The sequence below is a fragment of the Coturnix japonica genome, chromosome Z, assembly GCF_001577835.2.
Source record: "Coturnix japonica isolate 7356 chromosome Z, Coturnix japonica 2.1, whole genome shotgun sequence".
In the NCBI taxonomy this organism is placed as follows: Eukaryota; Metazoa; Chordata; class Aves; order Galliformes; family Phasianidae; genus Coturnix; species Coturnix japonica.
In genome coordinates this window covers 64,980,563-65,005,296 of record NC_029547.1, presented here as the reverse complement: position 1 = coordinate 65,005,296, position 24,734 = coordinate 64,980,563, and the positions used below count along the sequence as shown (strand labels likewise).

General features: G+C 43.8%; 1 protein-coding gene across 2 annotated transcripts; it reads left to right on the top strand.

The window, feature by feature from the left end:
- The first annotated feature begins 2,969 nt into the window (after window positions 1-2,969).
- Window positions 2,970-24,319, top strand: TRIM36 (tripartite motif containing 36). Of its 2 annotated transcripts, none has more exons than XM_015850037.2 (10): window positions 2,970-3,105; window positions 4,013-4,247; window positions 15,264-15,607; window positions 16,718-16,864; window positions 18,597-18,692; window positions 20,264-20,517; window positions 21,170-21,294; window positions 21,833-22,126; window positions 22,390-22,687; window positions 23,841-24,319. In XM_015850037.2, the coding sequence occupies exons 1-10, from the start codon at window positions 3,079-3,081 to the stop codon at window positions 24,211-24,213; spliced, it is 2,193 nt and encodes a 730-aa protein (XP_015705523.1). In that variant the 5' UTR covers window positions 2,970-3,078; the 3' UTR covers window positions 24,214-24,319. The 2 variants fall into 2 exon arrangements, with proteins under 2 accessions (XP_015705523.1, XP_015705524.1); XM_015850038.2 differs by having other exon boundaries at window positions 2,971-3,105; window positions 15,282-15,607.
- The last annotated feature ends 415 nt before the right edge of the window (window positions 24,320-24,734 follow it).

Here is a 24,734-nt window from a genome sequence, read left to right as displayed (position 1 = left end):
GTGAGGAAGTGGCATGCCTGCCCTGTTTCTTGCAGCTGAGCAGCTCGTGCTGGCAGCTTGAATCAGGCTTCCCTCCATAAGAGCATATGCTGTGATAGACAGCCGAGTTAGCACGTCGCAGTGAGATGTGTGTGTTGACTGAAAACAGCTCTGTTCTCTGCACACAGAGCATCGCCCTGCCAAGCTTCATCCCCTGAGATTCTTGACATTCATGAAGGAAACAGGAGTCGCAGCAGCTGCTCGACCTTAGTGGACTTTCCATAGCGATGGGAGCTGTGTGTGAGGCTCTGTGAGGCCCAGTGCAGAGGCCTCTCACCTGCTGCATTTCCTTTTGCATGTTGTTATCTCCAGACTGAGGTTTTAGATTACGGATCGTTTGTAGTTTATTGATGTTACCAGGAGCTCAAAGATACTGCCAGAATGATGAAGCCTCTTTCTCAGGTGACATAAATCATGCCAGCAAAAGGACACTTTTGCACACTAAACCATATGTGCACAGGGGCAGGGTAGTATTGCTTAGAGACCCCGTCTCTCCAGTTTTCCCCTTCCCAACCTCTCACATCAATAAAGTTTGTGAAACACAGCTTTATGGGATGAACGTGCTGCACGTTAACAGCTAAACAGCTAGTTTTCACGCAAGGTACTCCTGCTGCAGAAAGAGGATGTGCTGGCAGCACCTTGCAGCCACACTCTGCACTGTGCAGTGATGTCCCAGGGGGATGGTTCCCCATACATCAGCTCCTGGAGGCTGGGAACATGATCTCTTCTGGCAGTCATGCTGTTTTTCCACTCAGCTTGTCAGCCACCAAACCAGGGCAAATCATTGCATAGCGCTGTTCCCCAGGGGAATACTGCTTCACAAACTTGTTGTCCTTTTTAATGGCTGGCACTAATTATTTTCCCATGACTGTTTCACACACACAACTTGCACACTGCACCCGCAACACAAAGATGCATGCAACATTCCTGGCCCCAAGAAGTCAATCCTCACGTAATCCATATGCTCACATCTCTATGGACTTAAACAATGCTCTGTGAGATATTCAAGGCCCCCAGGGCAACTGTCACAGACATCACAGCCTCTGAGCACTCCAAAATATCCATGTGAGATAGGTCAACATTTTATAGCAGAAGCACAGAGGCACTGGGAGATCGTATGACCTCTCTGGTCTCTCAAATCCATATTTAAATCACAGGGAAGAAGGTCATTCTGCTGTCTCAAAATGACCAAGTATTACTGGAAAGAAGTCAGGCTCCTTGTTTTCTCTCTGTTCCTCCTCTGAAAGTTTCCTTCTGCAGAAGTTGGGCACAAAAATCCTCTTACAGCTATTCATCCTCTACCAATTCAAAACTGTTTAACTCATCTTTCCTTCAGTGGAATGCATCTGCTTCTCCTCTGGGCTTTACTTCAAAACGACTGTAAACAAAAAAGTTCCTGATGCTGTAATTGATAACAATACTTGTCCTACAAGTAGAATGAAATAGATAAACCGATATAAACCTAGTGTGAATTTCAGATCCAGGGCAGCAACCCTGGTGTGGATCCCTAAGAAACAGCTGTTGATTTTGTTGAGATGTGGACCTTAGCACGCTCCATTTTTTAAAGGAAATCCCTGCTCTTTTGCTATTGTCTCATTCATTCACTCCACTCTGCCATCTTTTTCTACTCTCATTGTGATCTGTGATTTATAAGGAATAGTTTAAATGATATTTCTCTTGAAAAAATCTAGAAGCATTTCCATAGAAAAATGGATGCTACCAGAAACCTTTTCATGACAGTTCTTTCATTTGTTCAGCAAGCGATTACAAAGGATGGAGGGGAACAGCAGTGTCTGCTCTGCAGACTGTTGCCTGTATCTGGTCCTTGTATCCCTGATGCTGTTGCTTGCCAGGCATCCTATGCATGAAGCAGAATGCAGTACACACGGCACAAGGTGAAAAAGCAAAGATACACTGACCAAAGGAGAATAGTTCCCAAAGCTGAGCATTACCTCAGTATTGTGGTAGTTTGATGAGCACAGTCTTTATTGGCTGAGCGCTCTGTGCAGCAGCAATGTGACCTTCCAAATTTGTTCTGTCCAGCTGATCAGGTTATAGGATTCAATAGGAAACCCATTGAACCATGAAGATCATGGGCCTGTAGCACATCCCTGCAGGGCAGATAAACAAGCCAAACCAGAGCACTAGGGCTTGACAGTTTTATATTTAAGGCCAGAAATCCTCACACCATCCTTACTTTCACTTAGATACACCCATGTCAGTGAGATATAGCTGAAGGACAATCATCAAGAAGGCAAAGGTGAGCTTGCCTTTGTAAGGCAGAGCAGGCACATTTCTTTAAGGCAGCATCAAATCCATTCTTACTGCTGAGCTGCATGTTGTCCAACCTGCATGACTGACAAAACGCTAGGGAAAACAGTGATCTTCAAGGCTGAGCTCCTCAGGGCTAAGAAGAGAAGATCCCACTGCAGACAACTTACACATAGATTAATGTGTGCTAAAACCCTGTTGCATCCATCCCAACATAACCTACTTCCATGGCCCAGAGTGAAAAGGGTCTCTGTGGTGGCTCAGTCCCCAGGACAATGCCTGCTCTGTCCAGTAGGTCAGGAACAAACCTCACAGGCATCCTCTATTCCTGCTGTGTACACACTGGCTCTGCTGCCAGCCAGCTCAGGAGAGGAGCCCTGGGTGGAAAAGCAGCATGAAAGAAAAACAGCCTTGCAAAATTTGGATTTAAGAGCTTCCCAGCGGCCTCAAACGTGTATGCTGAAGGCAGTAGAGCTGCCAGGATATCCCGATCTATTTAGGGCTGCACTGTGCTGCTTCATACAGCAGAAACCTGGTCAATGCCAAAGCACGAGTGTAGGATTCGTGCAGCTGCAAACATCTGGCTGTCACCGATCGCGGCGCCCCCTGCCGGCCGCTCGCTGCCATTCATTCCCTGGGCGTGGCCGCCCCCCGCGGCGCAGCGGCTGCCAGGTACCGCGTCCCGCCATTGTGCGCTGCCGCCGTTCGGTCCGGAAAGGCGGTTCGGCCCGGTCCGTCTCCATCGCTGCGGCAGGAGGAGGGGCCGGTATGGAGGGCGACGGGCTGGAGACCGAGGTGAGCGCCGGGCTGGGGGCGGCTTTGTCCGGGGGGTTGTCGGGCTGAGCCGCGCTTGGGATATTTTGTATTGGGGTATTGGTATTTTTATGTCTTTTTGTTTGTTTGACGGCTCCGGGGGTTTATCTCCGAATGGCTGTGAGCGCGGGGCGGCGGCGTGCTGCCGTGCTGCCGTGCTGCCGGTGATGGGTGGCTGGCATCGGTTCTCCTCCCGGCGGGGAACCCACCCGCACGGTACCGGGTTTTTGTGCAGGGCTCCAGTTCTACCCTGGGTAAACCACAGCAGCTCCGGTGCCCGACAGCGACTTACAGCCGCTGTCTGCCCAATTGGACGCTTATTTTTAATTTTCCCCTAAGTGACGAGCAGGGAAGCTGAGTTAAATGTGTGGCTTGCTATTGTTAAGAAGCGTGGTTGCCTTCGTGCCGCTACGTCCCAAGGTGCAATTAATCTTACTTGTCTCCTTTCCTTCCCTGCAATGCAGACATAACCTAAAGATGAACCAAGTTCGCGTAGAAGCCGTGTGCTTTTCAGCTGCAAGGACTCTCATAAATGTTAATAAAGATTTGTTTGCAGTGTTAACCAGAGCACTGCCACAAGGCAGCTAAAACCAGCCATCATTCTGCAGAGCTGGGCTTGGGTGGCATGAGTAGGGACAGCATCCCTCAGGGTGGTGATGCAATGGAACAGGTTGCCCAAGGAGGCTGTGGATGCCCCATCCCTGCAGGCATTCAAGGCCAGGCTGGATGTGGCTCTGGGCAGCCTGGTTGGTGACCCTGCACACAGCAGGGGATTGAAACCAGATGATCATTGTGGTCCTTTTCAACCCAGGCCATTCTGTGATTCTATGAGCATGGAGTGTCTTACAACTTGTGCTTTCTGCTTGGTTTTCTCCTCTTTCTGTCAAAGGTTCCTACCAAAAGTATTGAAAGAGAGCTCATCTGCCCAGCCTGCAACGAGTTGTTCACCCACCCGCTGATCCTTCCTTGTCAGCACAACTTGTGTCACAAATGTGTGAAGGATATACTGTTCACAGTTGAAGACTCGTTTGCTGATGCAGGTTCTGAATCCTCAAATCAGAGCAGCCCCCGGTTTCGAATCTCTTCTCCTAGCTTGGACAAGATTGACAGAATCAGTAGATCAGGTACGTGTCAGAGTTTTGCTTGTTTTTTTAATGTAATGTATTAGATTGACTTGGGCTGAATGGTATCTGCGTGGGTAAAATGTCTTCTCAGTCCTCCTGATGTGGTTAATTAGACGACTTAGGATAGCACGGATCTTATTCATTCTGTGATAAGAACAGTGGGAAGGTTTTAATTTCAAAGACAAGGCATTTCACAGAGAACACATTTGACTTTGTGGCACCCTGTTTGTAGCCATTGCCTGTTTATTTCAAGTCCTGTTGGGCACCCAGGTGTAGATGTCAGCAGCTTTGTTGTCCTGCCCTATTCATGCTGTTTGCATTGCATTGTTTTCCATTGATGGCGATTATTGGGTGATTGAAGAACTGGAGGCTGTGGCTATTTGGAGGTTGTGCTAATAGTCTTTCAGTGTTTTGCTCAGGGCTTTAAGGTGCACTTAGCTTGAGGACTCGTATCACTTTGTGGTATCATGGTATACAGACTCTGACTGTACTCAGCTGTCTCTGTAATTCAGGGATGAGGTGATCAGATTTTACACAGATACACTGGAAGTATTTTATGCATGCCATGCATCTTAAAAGAAACCTCATCTCGGCTTTTAGACTTCATGCTGGAAAAACTGCCCACTATAAAACCACATTCCGCAGTGCTCCGGAAGAGTCATGTGCAAGACACACCCTGAATCTATTTGCATTTCATGTTCACATTTGTCCCCGTCCCAGTTTTCAAAGTTCAGATGTCGTTGCCTTCACTTACGTGACGCTTTGATTTATTCAGCTGTTCCCTGAAATTGGTTTGATAAGTAAATGCTGTGCTTGCCATCGCTTGGCTGACTGTTGCTCAAAGGAATCAAACTGCTAGTTATCTTCATTCCAGCCCTGTTCCAGTATGTGGTGTGGACAGCCTTGAGGTGACTGAGCTCTATACACACTCCATTGCCTTCCTCAGCTGCAGTTTCACAGGAGCCCACTGGTAACTGTGTTACTCCAAGTGGAGGTCTGCTCACTTCCCCCCTCACCCCCCTCCCCACACCCAGACAGTCTGGTCTTCTGGCATTGCTTTGTATGTATGGACTGAGAGCCTCCCTGGTTTTGCAGCTGTCAGCTTTGACAAGGTGGGTATCTTAGCCCCCAGGCTGGGTGCCTGGAAGGTGCCGAATGCACTGTGGGTGACCTCCTTGTGAGAGACAGTATAGGAAGTGTGAGGAGGCTGTCCATGGGGAGCAGCCTTCTTGTGCTGCACTTCCCCTTTGGCCTGTTATCCCACCTTCATCTCGCTCTTCATCACGAGTAGAAACAAGAACCTGCTGTGACACGGTCCAACTCAGTGTGCAGCACAGTCAGCCCTGTGTGAGGAAGGAGGCAGAGGCTCCTCCGAGGAGCCATAAGAAAACAAATGCTCTCACATCCCCCCCTGCATTGGAAGGGAGGAGAATTTCAAAGAGTTGATTGCGGGGGTTTCTAGAACTCATTTCCCAGTTCTGCAGTAGTAGCTGGCTGTTTTTTTCGCAGGGTTTAGATGTACTACTATGTTAACACCACTGACAGCAGGACAGGAAAGACCTATTTGTGGTATTCCTGCTCCATTGAGATCTATACCATCAGCTTATTGCAGGCGTTGCCATCTTCACAGTAGTCTGTCACCCTTCCAGCAGACAGATAGAGTGTCCTGTGTTATCTTCCTATCTGACTTGTTAGCTGGGGGAGATAAATGCTTTGCTAATGTCTTCATACCCTTTCCATGAACTTCAGGAGAGTGCTGAAGCTGGGAAGGAATTGTTTTCCCTCTGTTTCCCATAATGAGTGTTGGGCAGAGGCACATCATAGGCAAATCATCTTCCCAGCCATTTCGGATTTGCACAATGAAAATCATATGGAAATGGGAGCTTTAAAGAACACATTTGAATGTTTAGGTTATGCTGCTGTCTTTGCTTTCTTTGCTTCTGATGTTACAGGTGTTGTGGTCGCGTTGCTCTCTGAGGTGTGACCTTTTTGCTGTCAGAAGTTTGGTACTGTCACACCTTGTTACTGTGTGACAGGTGGCAGCAGAGGGGCACTCTGACATGGAAATGCATATGAAGCTCAGTAGTTGAATTACTCCATGCAGGGGGAAAAAATGCTCCCATTGGCATCCAAACAGCAGATGCCAGCACAGTGAAAGTTTAAATGCACGGGCATCACCTTCCTAGCAGTAACGCGCTCATAGCAGCTGTGGAACAGGGCATCACCATGCAGGCTCCTGTCCATTGCTGATGAAAATGCATGGCTAATGGCTGAGAAATTGTTATGTAGCAGAGAATGTGCTCTTGTGCAATTTGTTGTATTGTGAAAGGGCCAGAACCAGCAGAGCTCTTTGCTTTTCAGCTGAAATGGGAACGCAGGTTCTTGTAAAAATCCTATACAGTGGGGTTTTTTTTAAAAAAAAAACCTTAATTGTATATTATAAAGTGTTGTTTGCATAAATCCTTGCATACTGAATGGAAACAAAATCTGTTATTCTAATGCATCTTCTGTAATATTAATGTAATTAGTATGTTGGTGTAATTAGAAGGAAGCCTGTAGTGTGGCTGTGTTGTCATCTGTGTGGCATTGCTGGATGATGCAGATCTTGAGTATTTAAAATGTTTTTTTCCTCCCTTTTTTGATTCTGCTTGAATATTGTAGCTGTGTCATCGTGTGCCAGGAATTAAACCTTCTTTCATTGCAGTCCTGCGGTGTTTTAGCAGATCCAGGAGAGACAACAGCCGACACTCTTCATTTGAACCATTGTAAACCAATGGCATATCTCACTTCTTGATGTCTAAACAACTTTCTGTTCATTGTTTGCAGCCTCACAGAGGAGGTCTTTTGGTTGGAGAGGTAGAAATGCTTCACATCTTGTTTTGGTTCTAGATAGTGAGGTCTTCAGATCTCAAATGTTGCTGGTTAGCATATAGATACCTGTCAGTGGTCAAGTCCACAGAGTGACTTTTGCAGCAAGCAGAGGTACAGCAAAGAACTTAAGAAAGCTTTTCATTCTGACTTAAAGGTCAACTGGACTGGTACTGGGTTTAAGGTTAGAGCTATATTTTTTTGTGTCCGCGCACTGCCAGACATACTGGATAGGTACAGATAATGTAAATTCACTGTTCCCCTTAAAACAAAACAACAAAACCAAGGTCTATGCTCAAGCTTTTTAATTTTCAGGAGTTTAGACACTCTGTTTTTAGTAAAAGCTGCTTGTTTTACTAGATGTGAGGAGTAGTTACTGCACTTATCTTCTTAACAATTAGAGCTCCCCTTTTCCCGTTGCTTTCAAATAGAAGGTCACACAGTTCTTTGTTTTCCCCGAGCCCTCTTAATGATGTCTGATAAAGGAGCAGACTGAAAGATACACCTGGTTAATTGAGCAGGTGTTTCTGAGTCTGTCAGTTCAGTACAGTGTCATTATTTTTGTGCAGTGCTTTGTCAAAACAAAATAGTATTAAAATGTTGCCGTAGTATCGATGGGCATGTGGGCAACCATTAAGGATAATGTTTCTTTCAAGAAAGGGATGAGCTGAAGCAAACATAAACCTGCATTTCACACTCAGCGTGAGGAACGCAGCGGTTAATAGAGTGTGGGCGTTCCTTTGCAGCAGGCAAAGACTGAAGGTGTCATAAAAGAAAGAAACAGCTCAGGACTCCCCCAGAGCTCTCAGAATGGTGCCCTGATCTGCTCTTCTTGCAGAAAACACCCTTCATTTGGCTAAGGTTAAAGCGTTGTTTTGCAGCCACTCCTCTCAGCTTTTTCTTTCCTCCTAAGCACCCCTCCTAAAGCTGAGTTTGGGGCTGGCAATGGACATTTACATTTTTCAACACTTTTAGGAGAATCCAGTTGACTTTTAAATTTTTTTTCTTTTTTTTTAAACTCATGCATTTAATTTTCATGTTGTCCATAATCACAGAGCACTGGTGACACTGTTTGCTTGGAAAACAATCTTTAAGATATCTTCTCCCTTTTCAAACCCACAGGTGTAGGTTGGGCTCTTCTATATTTGAAGTGTTGGTGTCTCTTCTTGGGAAGAGAAGTCTAAGCAGTGTCCTTATATGATATACCTAAGGTTGCTCTTTGAATCATCACGGTCTCCATTCTGATGTTTGCCATTGTGGAGACTGAGTATGAGCACATGCTGTGCCTATTCTTTAGTGGAATTTAGATAGAGTTATTCATTGCAGGTGAAATGGTGCCATTTAGTACTTGAGATGATTCCTAGCATTTCACAGAATATAGAAAGAGTATACACTTGTTCTTTGGAAAGTGGCTTGGCAAACTGTAAAAGACAGTGTGAAATGGATCTAAGTTCCTCTTGGTCACACGTGTAATGTGACTATAAAATTCATGAGTTTTTATTCTTTGTAGGTTTCTTGATTGTTTGTTTGTTTGCTGCATGGGATTCTTGCTGTTCAGTTTTAGCAAGCTGCAAGACAGCTGGGAATGCCAGCACTCCAAGTAATTTATCATTTTGTGAGTGCTTTCTTTCTGAAATGCAAACATATAAGCCTTATAAGCAGAAATCAGGAATTCGAGCTAGTTCTTGTTGCTTATTGGTATATTAACTTTGTTTTAAATGAGGCAAAAAGGGAACGCTTCTTCCTCTAAATACAGATATGCCACAGCATGCAGTGCTGCTAGGAATGTACTCTTCCTGGTTTTAAAAGAGGAAAAAACAGACCAGGCCCTTAGAGTACAGCCAGGGTAAAGGGATGAGACATCTTAAGAAATGCAGGGCTTGCCTGATGCAGGACGCTGCTTTCTACCAGCAGTGTCACCAGTCCAGTGCCAAGCAAGTGATTTTGTCCCATCATGGGCAGAATGAAAGGCCTCAATTGGACTGCAGCAGAGCTGCACCAGTGAGCTGCTTGGCCCAGACTTCCAAAGCATGCTCCTGGATGAGAATTTCAAATTGTGTTTTTAAACTTGACCACTGCACCGTGTTGTCTTCTTTTCCTTCTTCCATGTCTTGTCATTGCTTGCTCTCTGCTGTAGTGAATTACTTGTAGGCGTACGTGCAACACTGTGCTGTTATTCTTTTAGTTGTAACACATACTCCAGATCCCTTTCTATAGCTGTTGGCTGCATGGTGCTGTATGGCAAAATCCTCCTTTTTTTCCAGGCCATTGCAGGTGTCTGTGTGGAAGGTGTCTCTCTGTTTCTGTGCACAGTGTTGTAAGTTTGGAGCTTACATCTGAGATAAAGTTTGTGTCTCGCTGCTGTCGCTGTGCCTTGCATGTGTGTGTTGCTGTGTATGCCAAGTTACAGATGTTGCAGGGCGCAATTAAGTTAAAGGTAATTAATTTGCTTCTAGTGAGAACTAGGAAAACTTAAATACTAAAAACAAAGAAACCAACCAAAAGGAAAAATAAAAATAAAAGCAAAACAAAACAAAAACTCACCAAACCTCACACACACAAAATCCACACCAAACCTCTGCTTCCTTTAGCCATGTAGTTGTGTGTGGTGACTTGAGCCAGCTGTACTGTGATTGGAATGTGCAGGAGGGCATCAGACCAGCAGAGATTGAGAGACTGAGGCTTCCAGCTTGCACGAACTTACTTATCTTTTGGTTTTTGCTTCTTAGCTGCTGGTCATCCATGGCTATCATGGGGCACATTTTAAAGGCTTGTAACACAACCACCTTCTATGCTAGTGTTGTTGATTTGATTGCTTCTTTGGGAGAGATAGTGAGAGGCTGGAAGAGGCACAATGGGAAAGGCGAACTTTGAAGTGTTGGGTGAAGCAGCCACAGAAGAGCAGTGCAAGCCAAGAGTTTTTTGCTGGTGTAAAAGGAGTGCTCAAAAATAAATGAAACATTGGTGCCTTTGAAAGGAAGAAAATGAGTAAATACACATAGGAACAGACTTCCAGACTTCTCTTTCTGGAGAATTCATTTGTTTCAGGACTAAGAATTCATGCTTAAGTTGTACCTCCCTTATAAACTTGTTAGCTACAGCAGAGTGAAATCCTCTCCAAGGGATTTTAAAACCATGGTCTAGCCGCAGAGGGTGTTGGATTTTTATCTTTGTAGAGGGAATATGCATTAGGCTCAAATGCTGGCTCAGCCTGCTGCAGGCACATGTAAATGTTTGCTTTTTGATCGTTGTTCCTCCTTGTTTTGGGGTAGATAGGGGTGCTCTCCTTCTTGCTAGCTTTAAGAACGCTGTGCTGTGCGTAGCTTTCAGGTCTGTTGGAGCAGTGTTTGGCACATGTTCCAGAGGCTCTCTTAGCATGCAGTTTTATTTGAGCCTTCAATTTCCTTATCTTAGAGAGGAGAAGGAAATTGTGTGCAGCTATTTGGAGCTTGTCCACAGACCACTTTCAGAATAAAATGAGCCAGACATAATGTGTGTAACTCCCTGATTCAGAGTGAAGGAAGCTCTCAAACTTGATCGTTATAGTAAGAGCCTTTATGTTTGGGTTTTGTCATGGTTTTATAATGTTGCTGTCAATATTCCACATCATAACATCATGTGCAGTATGGATCATTAAAAGGTTCATACTCAGTTCCGTGGAATAACAACGTCCCAAATACTCAGCTCACAGAAGAAAACTACATATCCCAAAGGACTTCGCGGCCAGAGATAAGTCATGGGAGGAGGACATATATAATCTCGCTCCCAAATTTTGGTGGAGAATGCGGCCCTTACATCCCAGATGGAATAGTTAATTTTACAATGGCTAATTTCACAATTGCTAATTTCACAGCAGCTAATTTTACAAACACCACGATGTTCAATCCGGTTTCCAGGCTATCTTCTCAGATTGCTGCACAGTTTTTGAAAACCAAGCCAGTGTTAATACTTGTCATACTCATGCTCATATGCGTGTGCATGTTATCAGTCTCCCTGAATGTACTCCAATACATTTGCTCTATGCAGAAGTCTCCTCGAAAACCAGAGAATGCTGACTGGCAGGGAAAATGGAAAGGTTTAGGAAAAATCTTAGAAGCGTGGGGACCCACAGTGTTGTGGGATTTCACTCTTGAACACATGAGGGACCCTGAGAAATTGAGTATTTGGGTCAAAGATCTAAGGAGGTAAACCTTATTTGGGGTTTGGCTTATGCATTCCGTGCTCTGTATAATACTATTCTGGAGAGAGAGAGTTTCCGATCTGAGATTCAAGCCAAAAAAGAAAATCCCCAAGTCAACTCTGATCAGTCACAGGAGGCACCAGTAACAATATCAGTTGCCCCTGTGGAAGGAAGAAATGGAAACGGGTGTCCTTGTGTCTAGGATGAGAAGAAGGAGAAGCAGAGGAGGAGGCAGCAGAAGATCCAGGTGCTGGGTCTGGATTGGCACTGAGAAGGTCAAAAGGAAAAACACAGGCATGAAGAAGAGACTGATGATGAGGAGGAAATTACTGTTTGTCGACCCCTGAAGTTGACTGAAATCCAAGGCTCAAGAAAGGAGTTTACACGGTGTCAAGATGAAGGTCTCCTTGCCTGGTTGCTTTGCTACTGGGACAGCAGGGCCATTGAGTGCTGCTGTACCAGACATGTTGAAACTCCAGTACGAGCTGGAGTCAAAAGCAGCCAAATGGTATTCCACCATTGACATTGCCAATGCCTTCTTCTCTATTCCTTTGGCTGCAGAATGTAAGCCACAGTTTGCCTTCACCTGGAGGGGCATTCAGTACACTTGGAACCATTTGCACCCAGGGTGGAAACACAGCCCAACCATTTGCCATGGGTTGGTCCAAACTGTACTGGAACAGGGTGGTGCTCCTGAACACCTGCAGTACATTGATGACATTACTGTGTGGGGCGATGCAGCAGAGGAAGTTTTCGCAAAAGGAGAGCAAATAATCCAAATTCTTCTCCAAGCTGGCTTAGCTATTAAGCGAAGCAAAGTAAAAGGGCCTGTCCAGAAAATTCAGTTCTTAGGTATAAAGTGGCAGGATGGACGTCGTCACATCCCAACAGATGTCATCAACAAAATGGAGACTGCCATGTCTCCACCAACTAGCGAGAAAGAGACACAGTCTTTCCTGGGTGCAGTGGGCTTTTGGAGGATGCACATTCCAAACTACAGCCTCATTGTAAGCCCCCTTTATCAGGTGACGCGGAAGAAGAACGATTTTGCATGGGGCCCTGAGCAGCAGCAGGCTTTTGAGCAGATTAAACAAGAGATAGCCTGTGCTGTGGCCCTGGGGCCAGTACAGACTGGACAGGATGTAAAGAGCATCCTCTATACTGCTGCTGGAGAGAAAGGCCCCACTTGGAGTTTGTGGCAAAGAGCCTCAGGAGAGACCTGAGGCTGACCCCTGGGATTTTGGAGTTGAGCATACAAGGAGTCCGAAGAGTGCTACACTCCAACTGAGAAGGAGATCTTAGCCGCGTATGAGGGGGTTTGGGCTGCTTCCAAAGTAGTTGGTACTGAAACACAGCTCCTTCTGGCACCTTGACTGCCAGTGCTGAACTGGATGTACAAAGAGGAGGTTCCCTCAACCCATCATGCTACCGATGTCACCTGGAGCAAGTGGATTGTGCTGATTACACAACAAGCGTGAATGGGAAACCTCAATTGTCCAGGAATCCTAGAGGTAATCATGGACTGGCCTGAAGGTAAAAAGTTTGAAACATCACCAGCAGAAGAGGTATCACGTGCTAAAGAGGCCCCACCATACAACAAACTACCAGAAAAAAAAGATACGGTTATAAAGGTGCATCGTGTGGATGCACACATGCCCAAGAGTCGGGCTACTGAAGAACAACAAAACAACCATCAGGTAGATCAAGCTGCCAGAATTGAGGTAGCCCAAATCAACTTGGACTGGCAGAATAAGGGCGAATTATTTCTAGCTCGATGGGTCCATGAGACCTCAGGCCATCAAGGAAGAGACACGACATATAAGTGGACCAGAGACTGAGGGGTGGACTTAACTATGGACTCTATTGCACAAATTATTCATGATTGTGAAACATGTGCCATAATTAAACAAGCCAAGAGGATGAAACCTCTCTGGGAGGAAGGGCGATGGCAAAAGTATAAATATGGGGAGGTGTGGCAGGTTGATTATATCATCTTGCCATGATCTCGCAGTGGTAAATGCTATGTGCTTACCACAGTGGAGGCAACCATTGGTGGCTCGAAACATACACAGTACCCCATGCTACTGCTCGAAACACCATATTAGGTCTTGAGAAACAAGTCCTATGGAGACATGGCACCCCAGAAAGAATTGAATCTGATAATGGGACACATTTCAAAAATTTCCTTATAAATACTTGGGCCAAAGATCATGGCATTGAGTGGATTTATCATATCCCCTACCATGCACCAGCTTCTGGTAAAATTGAATTATATAATGGGTTGTTGAAAACTATGTTGAAAGCAATGGGTGGTGGAACGTTTAAGCACTGGGAAAAGCATCTGGCAGAAACCACTTGGTTGGTCAATACTAGAGGATCTGTCAGTCGTGATGGTCCTAGCCAATCTAGCCCCCTACACACTATAGAAGAACATAAGGTCCCTGTTGTACATGTAAAGAACATGTTGGGAATATATGTATATATATATTAATATATGTATATATCTTGGTGTATATATGTATATATAATAAACATGATGTAGTAATGTAGAATAAGGGGTGGAATGTCATGGTTTTGTAATGTTCCGCGTCATAACATCATGTGCAGTATGGATCATTAAAAGGTTCATACTCAAGATCAACATCCCGTATACTCAGCTCTCAGAAGAAAACTACGTATCCCAGAGGACTTCGTGGTCAGAGATAAGTCATGGGAGGAGGACATATATAATCTCGCTCCCAGGCTGGAGTTCTTCCTCTCTTGGTCTCTCGGAGAGTGGGAAGCGTTCCAGCCGTGTCGCCTAGAGTTCACAGTAGGCCTCTCGGTTTTCGGGGACTCTCTCTCTCTGTTTTGTTTGATTTATTAGCCTCAATCGTATTGTATTATATTATCTTGTATTCCGATATCATATTTAGTAAAATAAGTTTTCCTCCTTAGATTGCCGCTGCTGTTCTCTTTTCCCATTCCCCTTTTCCCTTCCCTTTCGGGCCAGGGGCCCTACGGGGTGGCTGCCCACTGTCATGGGCACAGGTAAATCTAGGTAACCCGTGACAGGTTTCTAAGCATTCTTCCTTTGTCAAGGCTGTTCAGCTAAAGAAAAGATTTGTCAGTGTCTGCATATCTTGACTAACAGTTCTGGCTGACAGTTCATACTGTAAAGAGCTAATTCTCATTTTCCTCTTTTTACGGCTTCTCTTGGGATAACCCAGATAGGTTTGACTCAGCTGAAGGGAACTTCAGGGAGCTCTGAACTGGGAATAACTGTTCTCAGTGGGAATTAAGTATCTCTCACTGGAATGTGTTACAAGCTGTTAGTCTCTTTTTAGACAGCCAGTTAGCCCAATGCTGACTGGTTCCTAAGAAGTACATATGTACTGTTTCAGAAGGCAACATTTGAGTGCATCCCCAACTAGACCATGAACTACTACATCATCCTTTAAAGGAGTGCCTTTTTGAAGTTCTCGGTGGTACATAACTATATAGGAGTTTATTAGGCTTAGGAAGGTATACGTTTGTTCCTGAGTGGATCCTCAGTCTCACTGAAGTAGGTGGCCACAAGCTGGGGCAGCCTGCCTTCTGTGCCTTGTGCACGGATGCTGGGGAGCTCTGAGCAGCAGAGAAATTGTTTTTATTTATCCCTGGCAGTGCAGGACATGATCTGAGGGAAAACAGTATTGATGGTAGAGTTGTTGCAAGAAGTGGAGCTGCAGGAAGCAGAAGGTGGAATTGGAACACTTGAATTCATCTTGGCAGAATTGAGCTTTGGAATAGTTTGTAATGTTGTCTGGTCTCAAACATTACAGTACCTTGTTATGGCAAATCTATTCTCTTTGGCTTGGCAGAGTGTTTATAAATTAGTATCATATTAGTTCAGATGACATCTCATGATAATTTGGGACTGGTTCATAAATCCTTGCGCTTCTCTTTTTATGACCGGAAACTCTTCTGTTTATGCTCCTTCTAATCAGGATTTGCTGTCTACACAGGCAGAAAACGCAACTCTCTGACTCCTAGAACAACCGTGTTTCCTTGTCCTGGCTGCCTGCATGATATCGATCTTGGAGAACGTGGTGTCAATGGCTTGTTTCGAAATTTTACTTTGGAAACAATTGTGGAACGACACAGACAGGCAGCCAGGGCAGCCATAGCTATTATGTGTGACTTCTGCAAACCTCCACCTCAAGAATCCACAAAGAGCTGCATGGACTGCAGTGCAAGCTATTGCAATGAATGTTTCAAGGTACACCATCCCTGGGGGACAGTAAAAGCTCAGCATGAGTACGTTGGACCAACCACCAACGTCAGGCTTAAAGTAAGTGCACTGGATCCTAGGGGATTTTGGTTGCTGTATTCAGATATGGCTTCAGATGTATTTCTGCTTTGGCAGTTGGTTTTTAGGACCACTGTAGTTTTATTAACTTCTGCTCTCATTTGAGTAAATGATAAGCTTTTGTTTGTTGATGCCGAACTGGCTTGTACGTATTTGAAGGGGACTCTATAAAATTAAGCATTTTGTTTTACTTCAGTTAATGGATTGTGTTTATTTATTTATTCATTTACCTTAAGACATAAAGATTTTGAGCATCCTGAATTGTCTTAAGGGAGTTTACTAGGAAACACATCCTCATAGATTTGTTGCTTGTAAACAAAATGAAGAACCTTTTCCTAACACCCAGCCTGACCTTCCCCTGATGCAGCTCCATGCTGTTCCCTTGGCTTCTGCTGCTGTCACCACAGAGAACAGATCAGCACCTGCTCGCATTCAATTTGCCATCAACCAGAACCACCAGATACCTCTCCCTCATTTAGCAGTTACTCCAATGTAGATGTTCAGTTTTTGGAAGATGGTTGTTAGTGAGTGCCAGACTTTTCAGATTATCGAGGCTGATACTTGAGTGAACAATTGTAATTGGAATCAGATGGGAAAAAAAAATAAAGGAAACAGAGCCTTTTATCTTCAAGCAGGCTGTGAGTGATGTTAGGGGCAGTATTTCACTCCAAGAGCAATAGCTACGCAGCTTTTCTGAGTCCAGTTTAGATTTAAATCACTACTGTATTATGCCAACTCTCACTTTAAGACATAAATCATAGCTCTTTTGAGAGAGAATTGAGGTGCTGACCTGGAGCCGGTAGAATTTGAGAGGGTGGGGTATGTTGTATGTATTGCATTTACAGCTCAGAATGTGGGTAGAGGTATTTCACAGCATGCAAACCACTTCAGGGATTAGCAAGATGATTAACTGCATTATGGAGGCTACCGGATGTGTACATAGTCATACAATAGTGGACAGATAGAAAAATATGGCACGTAAGTTGAATATAACAAAAATCCATTGTAGGGATCAGATGCTGCCTTGGGACAGCTGTTGTTTTAATGTTTTCTTCTTGGAAGTACACATTCATTCTTTGTTCTCTTTTTTAGATACTGATGTGCCCAGAACACGAAATGGAGAAAGTTAACATGTATTGTGAAATCTGCAGAAGGCCTGTTTGTCATCTTTGTAAACAGAGTGGATCTCATGCAAACCACAGGGTAACAATGATGAGCACTGCCTATAAAACTCTGAAGGTAAAAGCAAGCATTATTTGACCTGAACTTAAGAAGAGAAAGAACATTGAGCTTCTGTTGTAAGGGCAAACTCTCTCTGGCAGGAAGCCTGCACATGTCCTTGGAGGACATGGGTCATGAGGCATGCTGTTGTGCAACCTCTGTTAGTGTATATATCAGTGTGACTTAGCACATCTGAGAAAATAACTTTTCTGTGATGTTTGAAACGTGACCACTTCAGAATGCTTCCACCTTACTTTGGCTGTCTGTGCAGCAGTACTGACCCTTTCAGAAAGTTTAAGCCATTAATAGTTTGCTGTCTGGCTTGTGGCAATGGATGATTTCAGGCTGGTTCCCTTGTGTCTTGGATGAACTCACACTTTAAAGACACATCAAAACAATTTGAAACTGAAGTGTCTCATGAAGCCTTGCATGTTACTGAAGCTGTGTAGCTGTTAATTAACTAAGCACAGTACCAAAAAGAAGACTTGCAAACATTGTTTTGATACTACAAAATGATTGCTGCTATCTTTTCCCCTTTCTTCATATCTGGCTCTTATCCACAAGAGAAAAAGGGCTGAGAGGGGAAGATTTTTCCTTTCTGCCTTTTGGCCTCCTTGCTCATTTGCAAGGCTGTTCCTGTACTAATGCTGTCTTTTGAAAACAGGGAAGTGCAGAGACACTCATAAGCTGTGCTTCAAACCACTCATTTCTCCAGTAAATCTTACTAGAAATGAATTAATAACAGGCAGGGCTTTTCTGTAAGTTGTAATAATGTTCTTAAGCCTCTGGTTCCTCAGCCAAAGATGATGACCCCTCTGGGAAGGAATGAGCCTTCTTAAGTTGCTTCATGTTGCTTGCTGAAACGAGTCTGTCAGTGTGGTCATTTGGGGAAACTCAGCAGTTCTTTACAGTGTTGACTTACAAAGCCTTTGACACTGTCTCCTGCAGTATTCCCCTGGGGAAGCTGGCAGCCCATGGCTTGGACAGATACTCTTTGCTGGGTAAAGAACTGGCTGGATGGCTGGGCGCAGAGATTGGTGGTGTTAAATCCAGATGGTGACCAGTCATGAGTGGTGTTCCCCTGGGGTCGGTATTGGGGCCTGTCCTCTTCAGTATCTTTACTGATGACCTCGATGAGGGCATTGAGTGCACCCTTGGTAAGTTTGCAGATGACACCAAGTTCCGAGAAAGTGTTGATCTGCCTGGGGGATGCCTGTCAGAGGGATCTGGACAGGCTGGAGAGCTGGGCTGAAGCCAATGGGATTGGGTTCAACAAGACCAAGTACTGGCTCCTGCACTTTGGCCACAGCAACCCCAGTCCAATGCTACAGGCTTGGAGGAGAGTGGCCAGACCCAGGCGTGTTGATCAAGTTGTCAAGTTCTCAAGTTGTGCCAGGGGAAATTCAGGTTGGATGTCATTGTATATGTCTTCTTTGAGAGTGTGGTCAGGTGCTGGAACAAACTGCTCAGGGAGGTGGTGGAGTCACCATCCCTAGCAGTGTTGAAGAAATGTTTAGATGCTGTACTGAGGGACATGCTTCAGCAGGAAACATTGGTGGTAGGTGGACAGTTGGACTAGTTAAGGTCTTTCCAACCTTGGTGATTCTCTGGTTCTGACTTTCAAAACTGATAGTAGACTGCCAGCCTTGCTACAAGGTAAACTGAGCATTTACTGAGTGACTTATTTCTGCTGTTGATGCGTTTGGGTTGGGAATTCTTGATGTGATAGTTTGTTGTTCTGTTTTAACAGGAAAAGCTTTCAAAAGATATAGAGTACCTCATCAGTAAGGAAAGCCAAGTAAAAGCTCACATCTCACATCTGGGTCTGCTGCTGAAAGAAACAGAGGTAATAATGATTTGCTGTTTGGGAAGGGGTAGTCCTTGAAGGGACAAAGCAAGGGCTGGAGCTGTTTCCCACACAGTGTTTCACTGGCTATATTGAGGGCTGGAGGGTTAATTTAAACAGTTTCTGTAGAAGCTGTGTTAGTCTTCTCTCTTTAAAACCATTCTGACAGTGTGGGAAATCTAGGCAATGTACAAGGGAGGGGGAAGTTTTGATTTCCAGTGCAAATTTCAAATAAGGCTTATTTGATACTTTAATCAAAGATAGATGAGTTAGACTTAAAGCTCTCTGTATTAATGGAAATGCCACAGCTTATGCTTTTTGATTACTTTGAGGGCGTTGCAGTAAAGTCGGAACTAAGATCAAAAACTCTGCTTAGAAGAAAGAAACAGAGGTGGGGGTATTCTTTGCATACAAAATGCAAAACTGACAGAAATTGCAGGAGCTCCTGGCCCTGCCCTTTCCTGGATGCAGATTGTATCTGTGCATATATCTGCGGTAGTAGTTGAGAATGGTCCTGCTCCTCTGAGGGAGCTGTATGTCTCAACATGACATTGGGCTACCCTGGGAAATGTACAGAGGTCACAAGGTTTCAGATTCCCTTAGGGTAAATTAAGATGAAATGAAACCAAACAACCAGCTAAATGTTTGCTTGGATATCGCTATGATACTTAGATATATGTGTCTGTATCTTATTGGCTGTTAGATACAATGATATGCCTTGCATTATGACCCTTGGATCCAGCAGTGTCACAGCAGTCAGGGTTGTTTCTCTGGTGCTGAGCAAACATGCCTGAGCTAGCAGTCTTGACTTCCATATGCTCACAGTCCTCCCAGTAAAGCAGAGCTCAAGTCACAGTTTGTGCAGTTCCACTAAGCATGTACAGTCCTTCTTCAGAATGTCTGAGAAATGAGCTGGGGTCTCAAGTGGTTGTCAGACTGAGATACAGCACTACACCAGCTCAAGTGCAGTCTGAGGTTTAGAATACTCTGGAAATTGGTCAGTGGGTTGGAGGGTCTCCAGGAGTCTCACTTTCCCCCTGCCCACAAGACTCCTTGTTGAGCGTCCTTGATGCACAGACATAGTTATTGATATCTCTCCCTCCCCCATTAAGCTCTCACGGTGTTGCCGAACAGGTCTTTATAGTCTTAGAAGATAAGGAAATCCATCTGTATATGCAGTGTCTTGCCTTGTTAAGGTCCCCTCCTCCAGCATCTCCTTATCTCCTACCAAGTGTTTAGGACATTAACCCATTTGCTTCTCAGCCTCTTACAGTGAGAAGTCTCCTGGGCATGAAGGCTTCAGAGCCATCTGCTTTTATAGCTCTTTTCCATGAGCTGTTTAGGCAGAGAAATGTCCTATATAATTCAAGGCATAAACTGAGAGATAGTTTCCTGCTCTTCACTCTTAGTGTTAAGATAGAAAATATATACTAGCTTGGGTGCAACGTTGCTTGTATTTTCAGTTCTTTAACAGTACAACAAAGCTGTAAGTCTTTCAAACAGATGATTATATTGCTGTTACAGACAAACAGCTATGAGATTGGTTTAAAATGTATTTTGTTCTTTCCTAGTGCAATGGGGAAAGAGCTAAAGAAGAGGCATCTCAGAGTTTTGAGAAATTAATTAATATTCTGGAGGAGAAGAAGTCTGCAGCTCTTAGGGCAATTGAAGTGTCTATGAATTTAAGGCTGGACAAATTGCGAACCCAAGCAGAAGAATATGAAGGTCTCCTGGAAAATAATGGCCTTGTAGGATATGCTCAAGAAGTGCTTAAAGAAACTAATCAGTCCTGTTTTGTTCAAACAGCAAAGCAACTTCATGTCAGGTATCTTGGTTATCATCTGGGTTAGGTACAGGTTCTGCTGCTGCAGGACATCTGGTCAAGTAGGTTATCGTAACACTTTCTAGCTGGGTTCTGGGTGTAGTACTTCTTATTGCAAAACCTCACAAGCAGTCCAGGTGCAGTTCAGAAGAGATTACTGTGGTACTGTGTGTGTTAAGAGATAGCACACCAAAGGGAGATTCTGTCCTTCTAAATCATGTAGCCCTGCTTAGTAGAACGGCAGTGGAAGGGCAGTCTGTTCAGCTCGCTGACACATTCCTCTGTACAGTGATTTTATCAGCTATTTGCAAGTTAATCTAACAGGTCTCTTCTGACTCTACACTTCTGATCTTAATAGTTGTTCTCCATTAGCATTTCACATCTGTTTTGTACTTTGAACAGAATGCAGAAAACTGTTAAAGGCGCTCTGCTATTTGAACTGTTACCTGTTCACTGTCCTTACCCTCATGTGCATAAGGATTTTAACCTTTGCATTTAAATTCTGTCTAGTGAAGAAAGTGAGCCTTCAGTACGTACATGAAAGCAGAATATATATGTTTTTTTAAAGTAAAATCTGTCATTTCTGTTTTCAGAAATGTACATTCATACATTCCCTTTTCTTTCTTCTGCCATGCCCCCACTCCCATGCTTTCAGAATCCAAAAAGCTACTGAATCGCTGAAGAGCTTCCGGCCAGCAGCTGAAAGTTCTTTTGAAGATTTTGTGGTGGACACAGCCAAGCAAGAAGTGATCCTTGATGACTTAGCCTTCTATTCCAATGGTACGTTGTGAGAACATCAAGTCTATCTTGAGCTTCTCCAGAAAGGGGGAGGATTTATGCAGGGCTGCAGTTGCAGATCTCAGTGAGGTACCCTGACTTGCAGTGGTCCTTCTGCCTTCATAATCCACACAGCATTACCCATCAGCATTACCTGTTGCTCTGACAGGCAAGCTGAGATGCCATCAACTTCAGTACCAATTTACATCAGCTTCCAAAATATTGTAGATAAGTAACACTTAATTGAATCTAAGTGGAAGCCTGTTGTGCGTGCAGAAAAAAAAAGTGCATTTCTAATGTTGTTAGGGTTTTTTTTTCAGCAGCTTGCACAAATTAATAGCACAGCTTTCAAATGAAATACAGAACCTAAGGGATTCGTTTGAGTGCAGAAACACAAGCAGTGTCACCTGTACTCTTTAACTGTGCAAGTCATATTATTTTCCACTCTGCTAATCTGCTGAGCAAAGACTGGTGTAGATCACTCTAAAACAATTTATATCTAAGCTTCTGGATGTTTTCTTCTTAATCTCTGGCCTTCCAGGACTGGAAATACCAGAAATCAATGAGGAGAAATGCAGGATGTATAACAAAGCTCTGATCAGTTGGGAATGCCCCGGGAAAACAGACTCTGCTGATATGTATGTTCTTCAGTATCGTAAGCGTAATAAAGAAGAGGAGAGTGTGATGTGGCAAGAGGTTGAAGTTTACAGCAAGAGTCAAGTCCTGTCCGATCTTGATGATGACAGTAGCTATGCCTTTAGAGTTCGAGGATATAAAGGGTCCATCAGTAGCTCTTGGAGCAAGGAAGTTATTTTGCGTACACCTCCCGCTCCAGGTACTGGGTTTTCTTATGTCCACCTGCCCTGGAAACCACCTACAGTTCTTATACTTCTATCCCATTACTGGTTGTATATATATGTATAGAAGCACTGTAATAAACAGGTTAATTATCATAGTGCAATTATTAGCATGCATGACAATCCCAGTAGCTTTTATAGTGAGAATTTCTAATGTCAGCCTATGCTAAGATGTAGTTTATAAGCATAGAAAGCCAAAAAATATTTAACTAACAGGATTTCTTGGAATACTGTTTTTCAGTTCTTAGCTTTCTTTTTGATGACAAATGTGGGTACAACAGTGAACGTCTCCTTCTGAACCCAGAAAGAACCACTGTGGAAAGCAGGGCTGGGTTTCCTTTGCTGCTAAGAGCTGAACGCATGCAGTTTGGATGCTACACAACCCTGAATTACATCATTGGTGACACCGGTATTGCCAAAGGAAAGCACTTCTGGGCTTTTCATGTGGAAGCCTATTCTTACCTGGTAAAAGTGGGAGTTGTTTCTAGCACCATGATACAGAAATTTTTCCAGAATACGCAGGATGTGACCAGCCCAAGGTAAATTCCAGGCATGTGCATGAAATATGTTTTGTACAAGAAGATGGTTGGGTTTGTTTTATTTTATATTATGTTAATAATTGAAAAGCAAATGTAGTCTCAGTTAATAAACTTGAACCTAAGCAGCGGAAAGTAGCTCGAAGCCATATGATACATGCACACTGTCCTATTCCTTTCTTGTTCCCTGCTTTCAGTAGAGCTGTTTGAATTGCTCAGGATCCCATTATCTTTCTTTTTTTGGAAAGAAGTCAGGTTTGTGCAAATATTGAAATACATTAGTTAAGGCAAGAAGGCGGAAAGCCATTAGCTGGGAGACAGAAGCAATTCTTGGTTGTCATTAGGTAGACTATTAGTATGCTGGATTGTCAGCTGTTCAGAGGTACAATGTTCACAGTGTTATCTGTCTGTCTGTGTAGTAGCTTGCGTCATGGTGGATTCCAACTTGCTTGTGTATGGTTTTTGGATTGCTGCTGAGCAGAAGTCAGAATACGGTGAACAAACCAGCACAAAGGTTTCCAGTTCTCAACTGCAGCTACAATAAACTTGGATATATCTAGAAAAAGAAGGCTGGGAAGGTGTTGGCTGGAGTCTGTAGCTCTATATCTAACAGATGTGTTGGCTTCTTCCTACGCAACATAATAAAGCTGAAAAAAAGCTCATGCCTTAAGTTGCTTAGTCAGTGTAGTGAAGGCAGTGTGATATGGTAATTGCACAGAAACCTCTTAGAACAAGAGTAACATTAGATGTATTTATCGGTGTTATTTTTTATTATATAAATGAAGTTAAGCATATCCTGCCTGTAATGATAAATCATATTTGCAGAATTACCTGTCAGGTTACCTAACTTACTGAACCTGGTAGGTTCATTAATCATTACCTAGCATAAGTAGATTTAGATAAACTTGGAACTTAATACTTGGAACTCCTTAGCAAAACCTACTGTTGTCTCACCCTCACCGGTTCAGCTCCTACCAGCTGTTTCAAGCAGCCCAAGTTAGTAAATGTATCTTCCAGCACAGGCGTATGTTTTTACCCCACAAGCTTTTGGTTTCTGTATGGTGTTACCCATCTTACAGACGTGTTTTCTCTAGTTCACACTGTAGATACTGTTTCTGAATCTGACAGGAGCAAATGGTTGTTTTTTCTGTTCCAGATCTGAACATGACAGTGGTCACGACAGTGAGAGTGAAGATGCCTGTTTGGATTCCTCACAGCCTTTCACGCTCGTCACTTTGGGCATGAAGAAGTTTTTCATCCCCAAGGCAGCTGCTGATTCAAGGGCAGCTGCTGACCCCAAGGATGCAGCAAGTAGAATCCTTCCCCTGCCCTCCTGCATTGGGATCTGCCTCGACTGTGACAATGGCAAGGTGGGCTTTTATGATGCCAGCCACATGAAATGCCTGTACGAGTGCGAGGTGGAATGCTCAGGCATAATGTACCCAACCTTTGCCTTAATGGGTGGTGCAGCAATTCATCTCACAGAAGCCATCCCAGCAAAGTATTTGGAATACCAAGATGAGCTATAGGCTAGTGATGCTTTGTTGCTATCCTGAATTTAAAAACCAGAGCAGAAGCATTTAACCTTAGTTTTCAGTCCTGATTCAAATACAATATACCTAAGTGCTGGTCACACTTCTGTGTTGCTTTTTGTTTGTTTGTTTGTATGTTTGTTTTTGAATGAACAGTCCAGACATTTCCAACAGAAGGAAATGTTCTTCCAGGAGCTCTCCTGCCTTTCTTTTGATCTGTGTGATCTCCACAGACTTTCCTCCTTGGGAAGGTGGGGAGGAAGTTTGACTAACAACCAAAATTACTCTTCAGGGATAGAAATCTGCCTTTTATGTAACATAGATTGTTAAATAGTCAGTTTTGAGTTTAACAGACCAAACTGACAGCATATGATTGCCATTATTCTTTGAGATACCTGTCTTAATGCATCTGCAGGATCAAAATTGCACTAATAGAATAAGAAGCAGTGAGAAATGAAAACTGCAGGTGAATACTTATGCTGTATTTGGAAGGAGGAGGTTAAACTAGAAACTTTATT

Excerpts from the sequence above, each read along its gene's own strand:
- TRIM36 (XM_015850037.2), top strand. The coding sequence starts at position 3,079 with ATGGAGGGCGACGGGCTGGAGACCGAG. Across the intron at positions 4,248-15,263 it reads TGACAGAATCAGTAGATCAG|GATTTGCTGTCTACACAGGC; the intron begins GTACGTGTCAGA and ends CCTTCTAATCAG. Across the intron at positions 18,693-20,263 it reads TGCTGCTGAAAGAAACAGAG|TGCAATGGGGAAAGAGCTAA; the intron begins GTAATAATGATT and ends GTTCTTTCCTAG.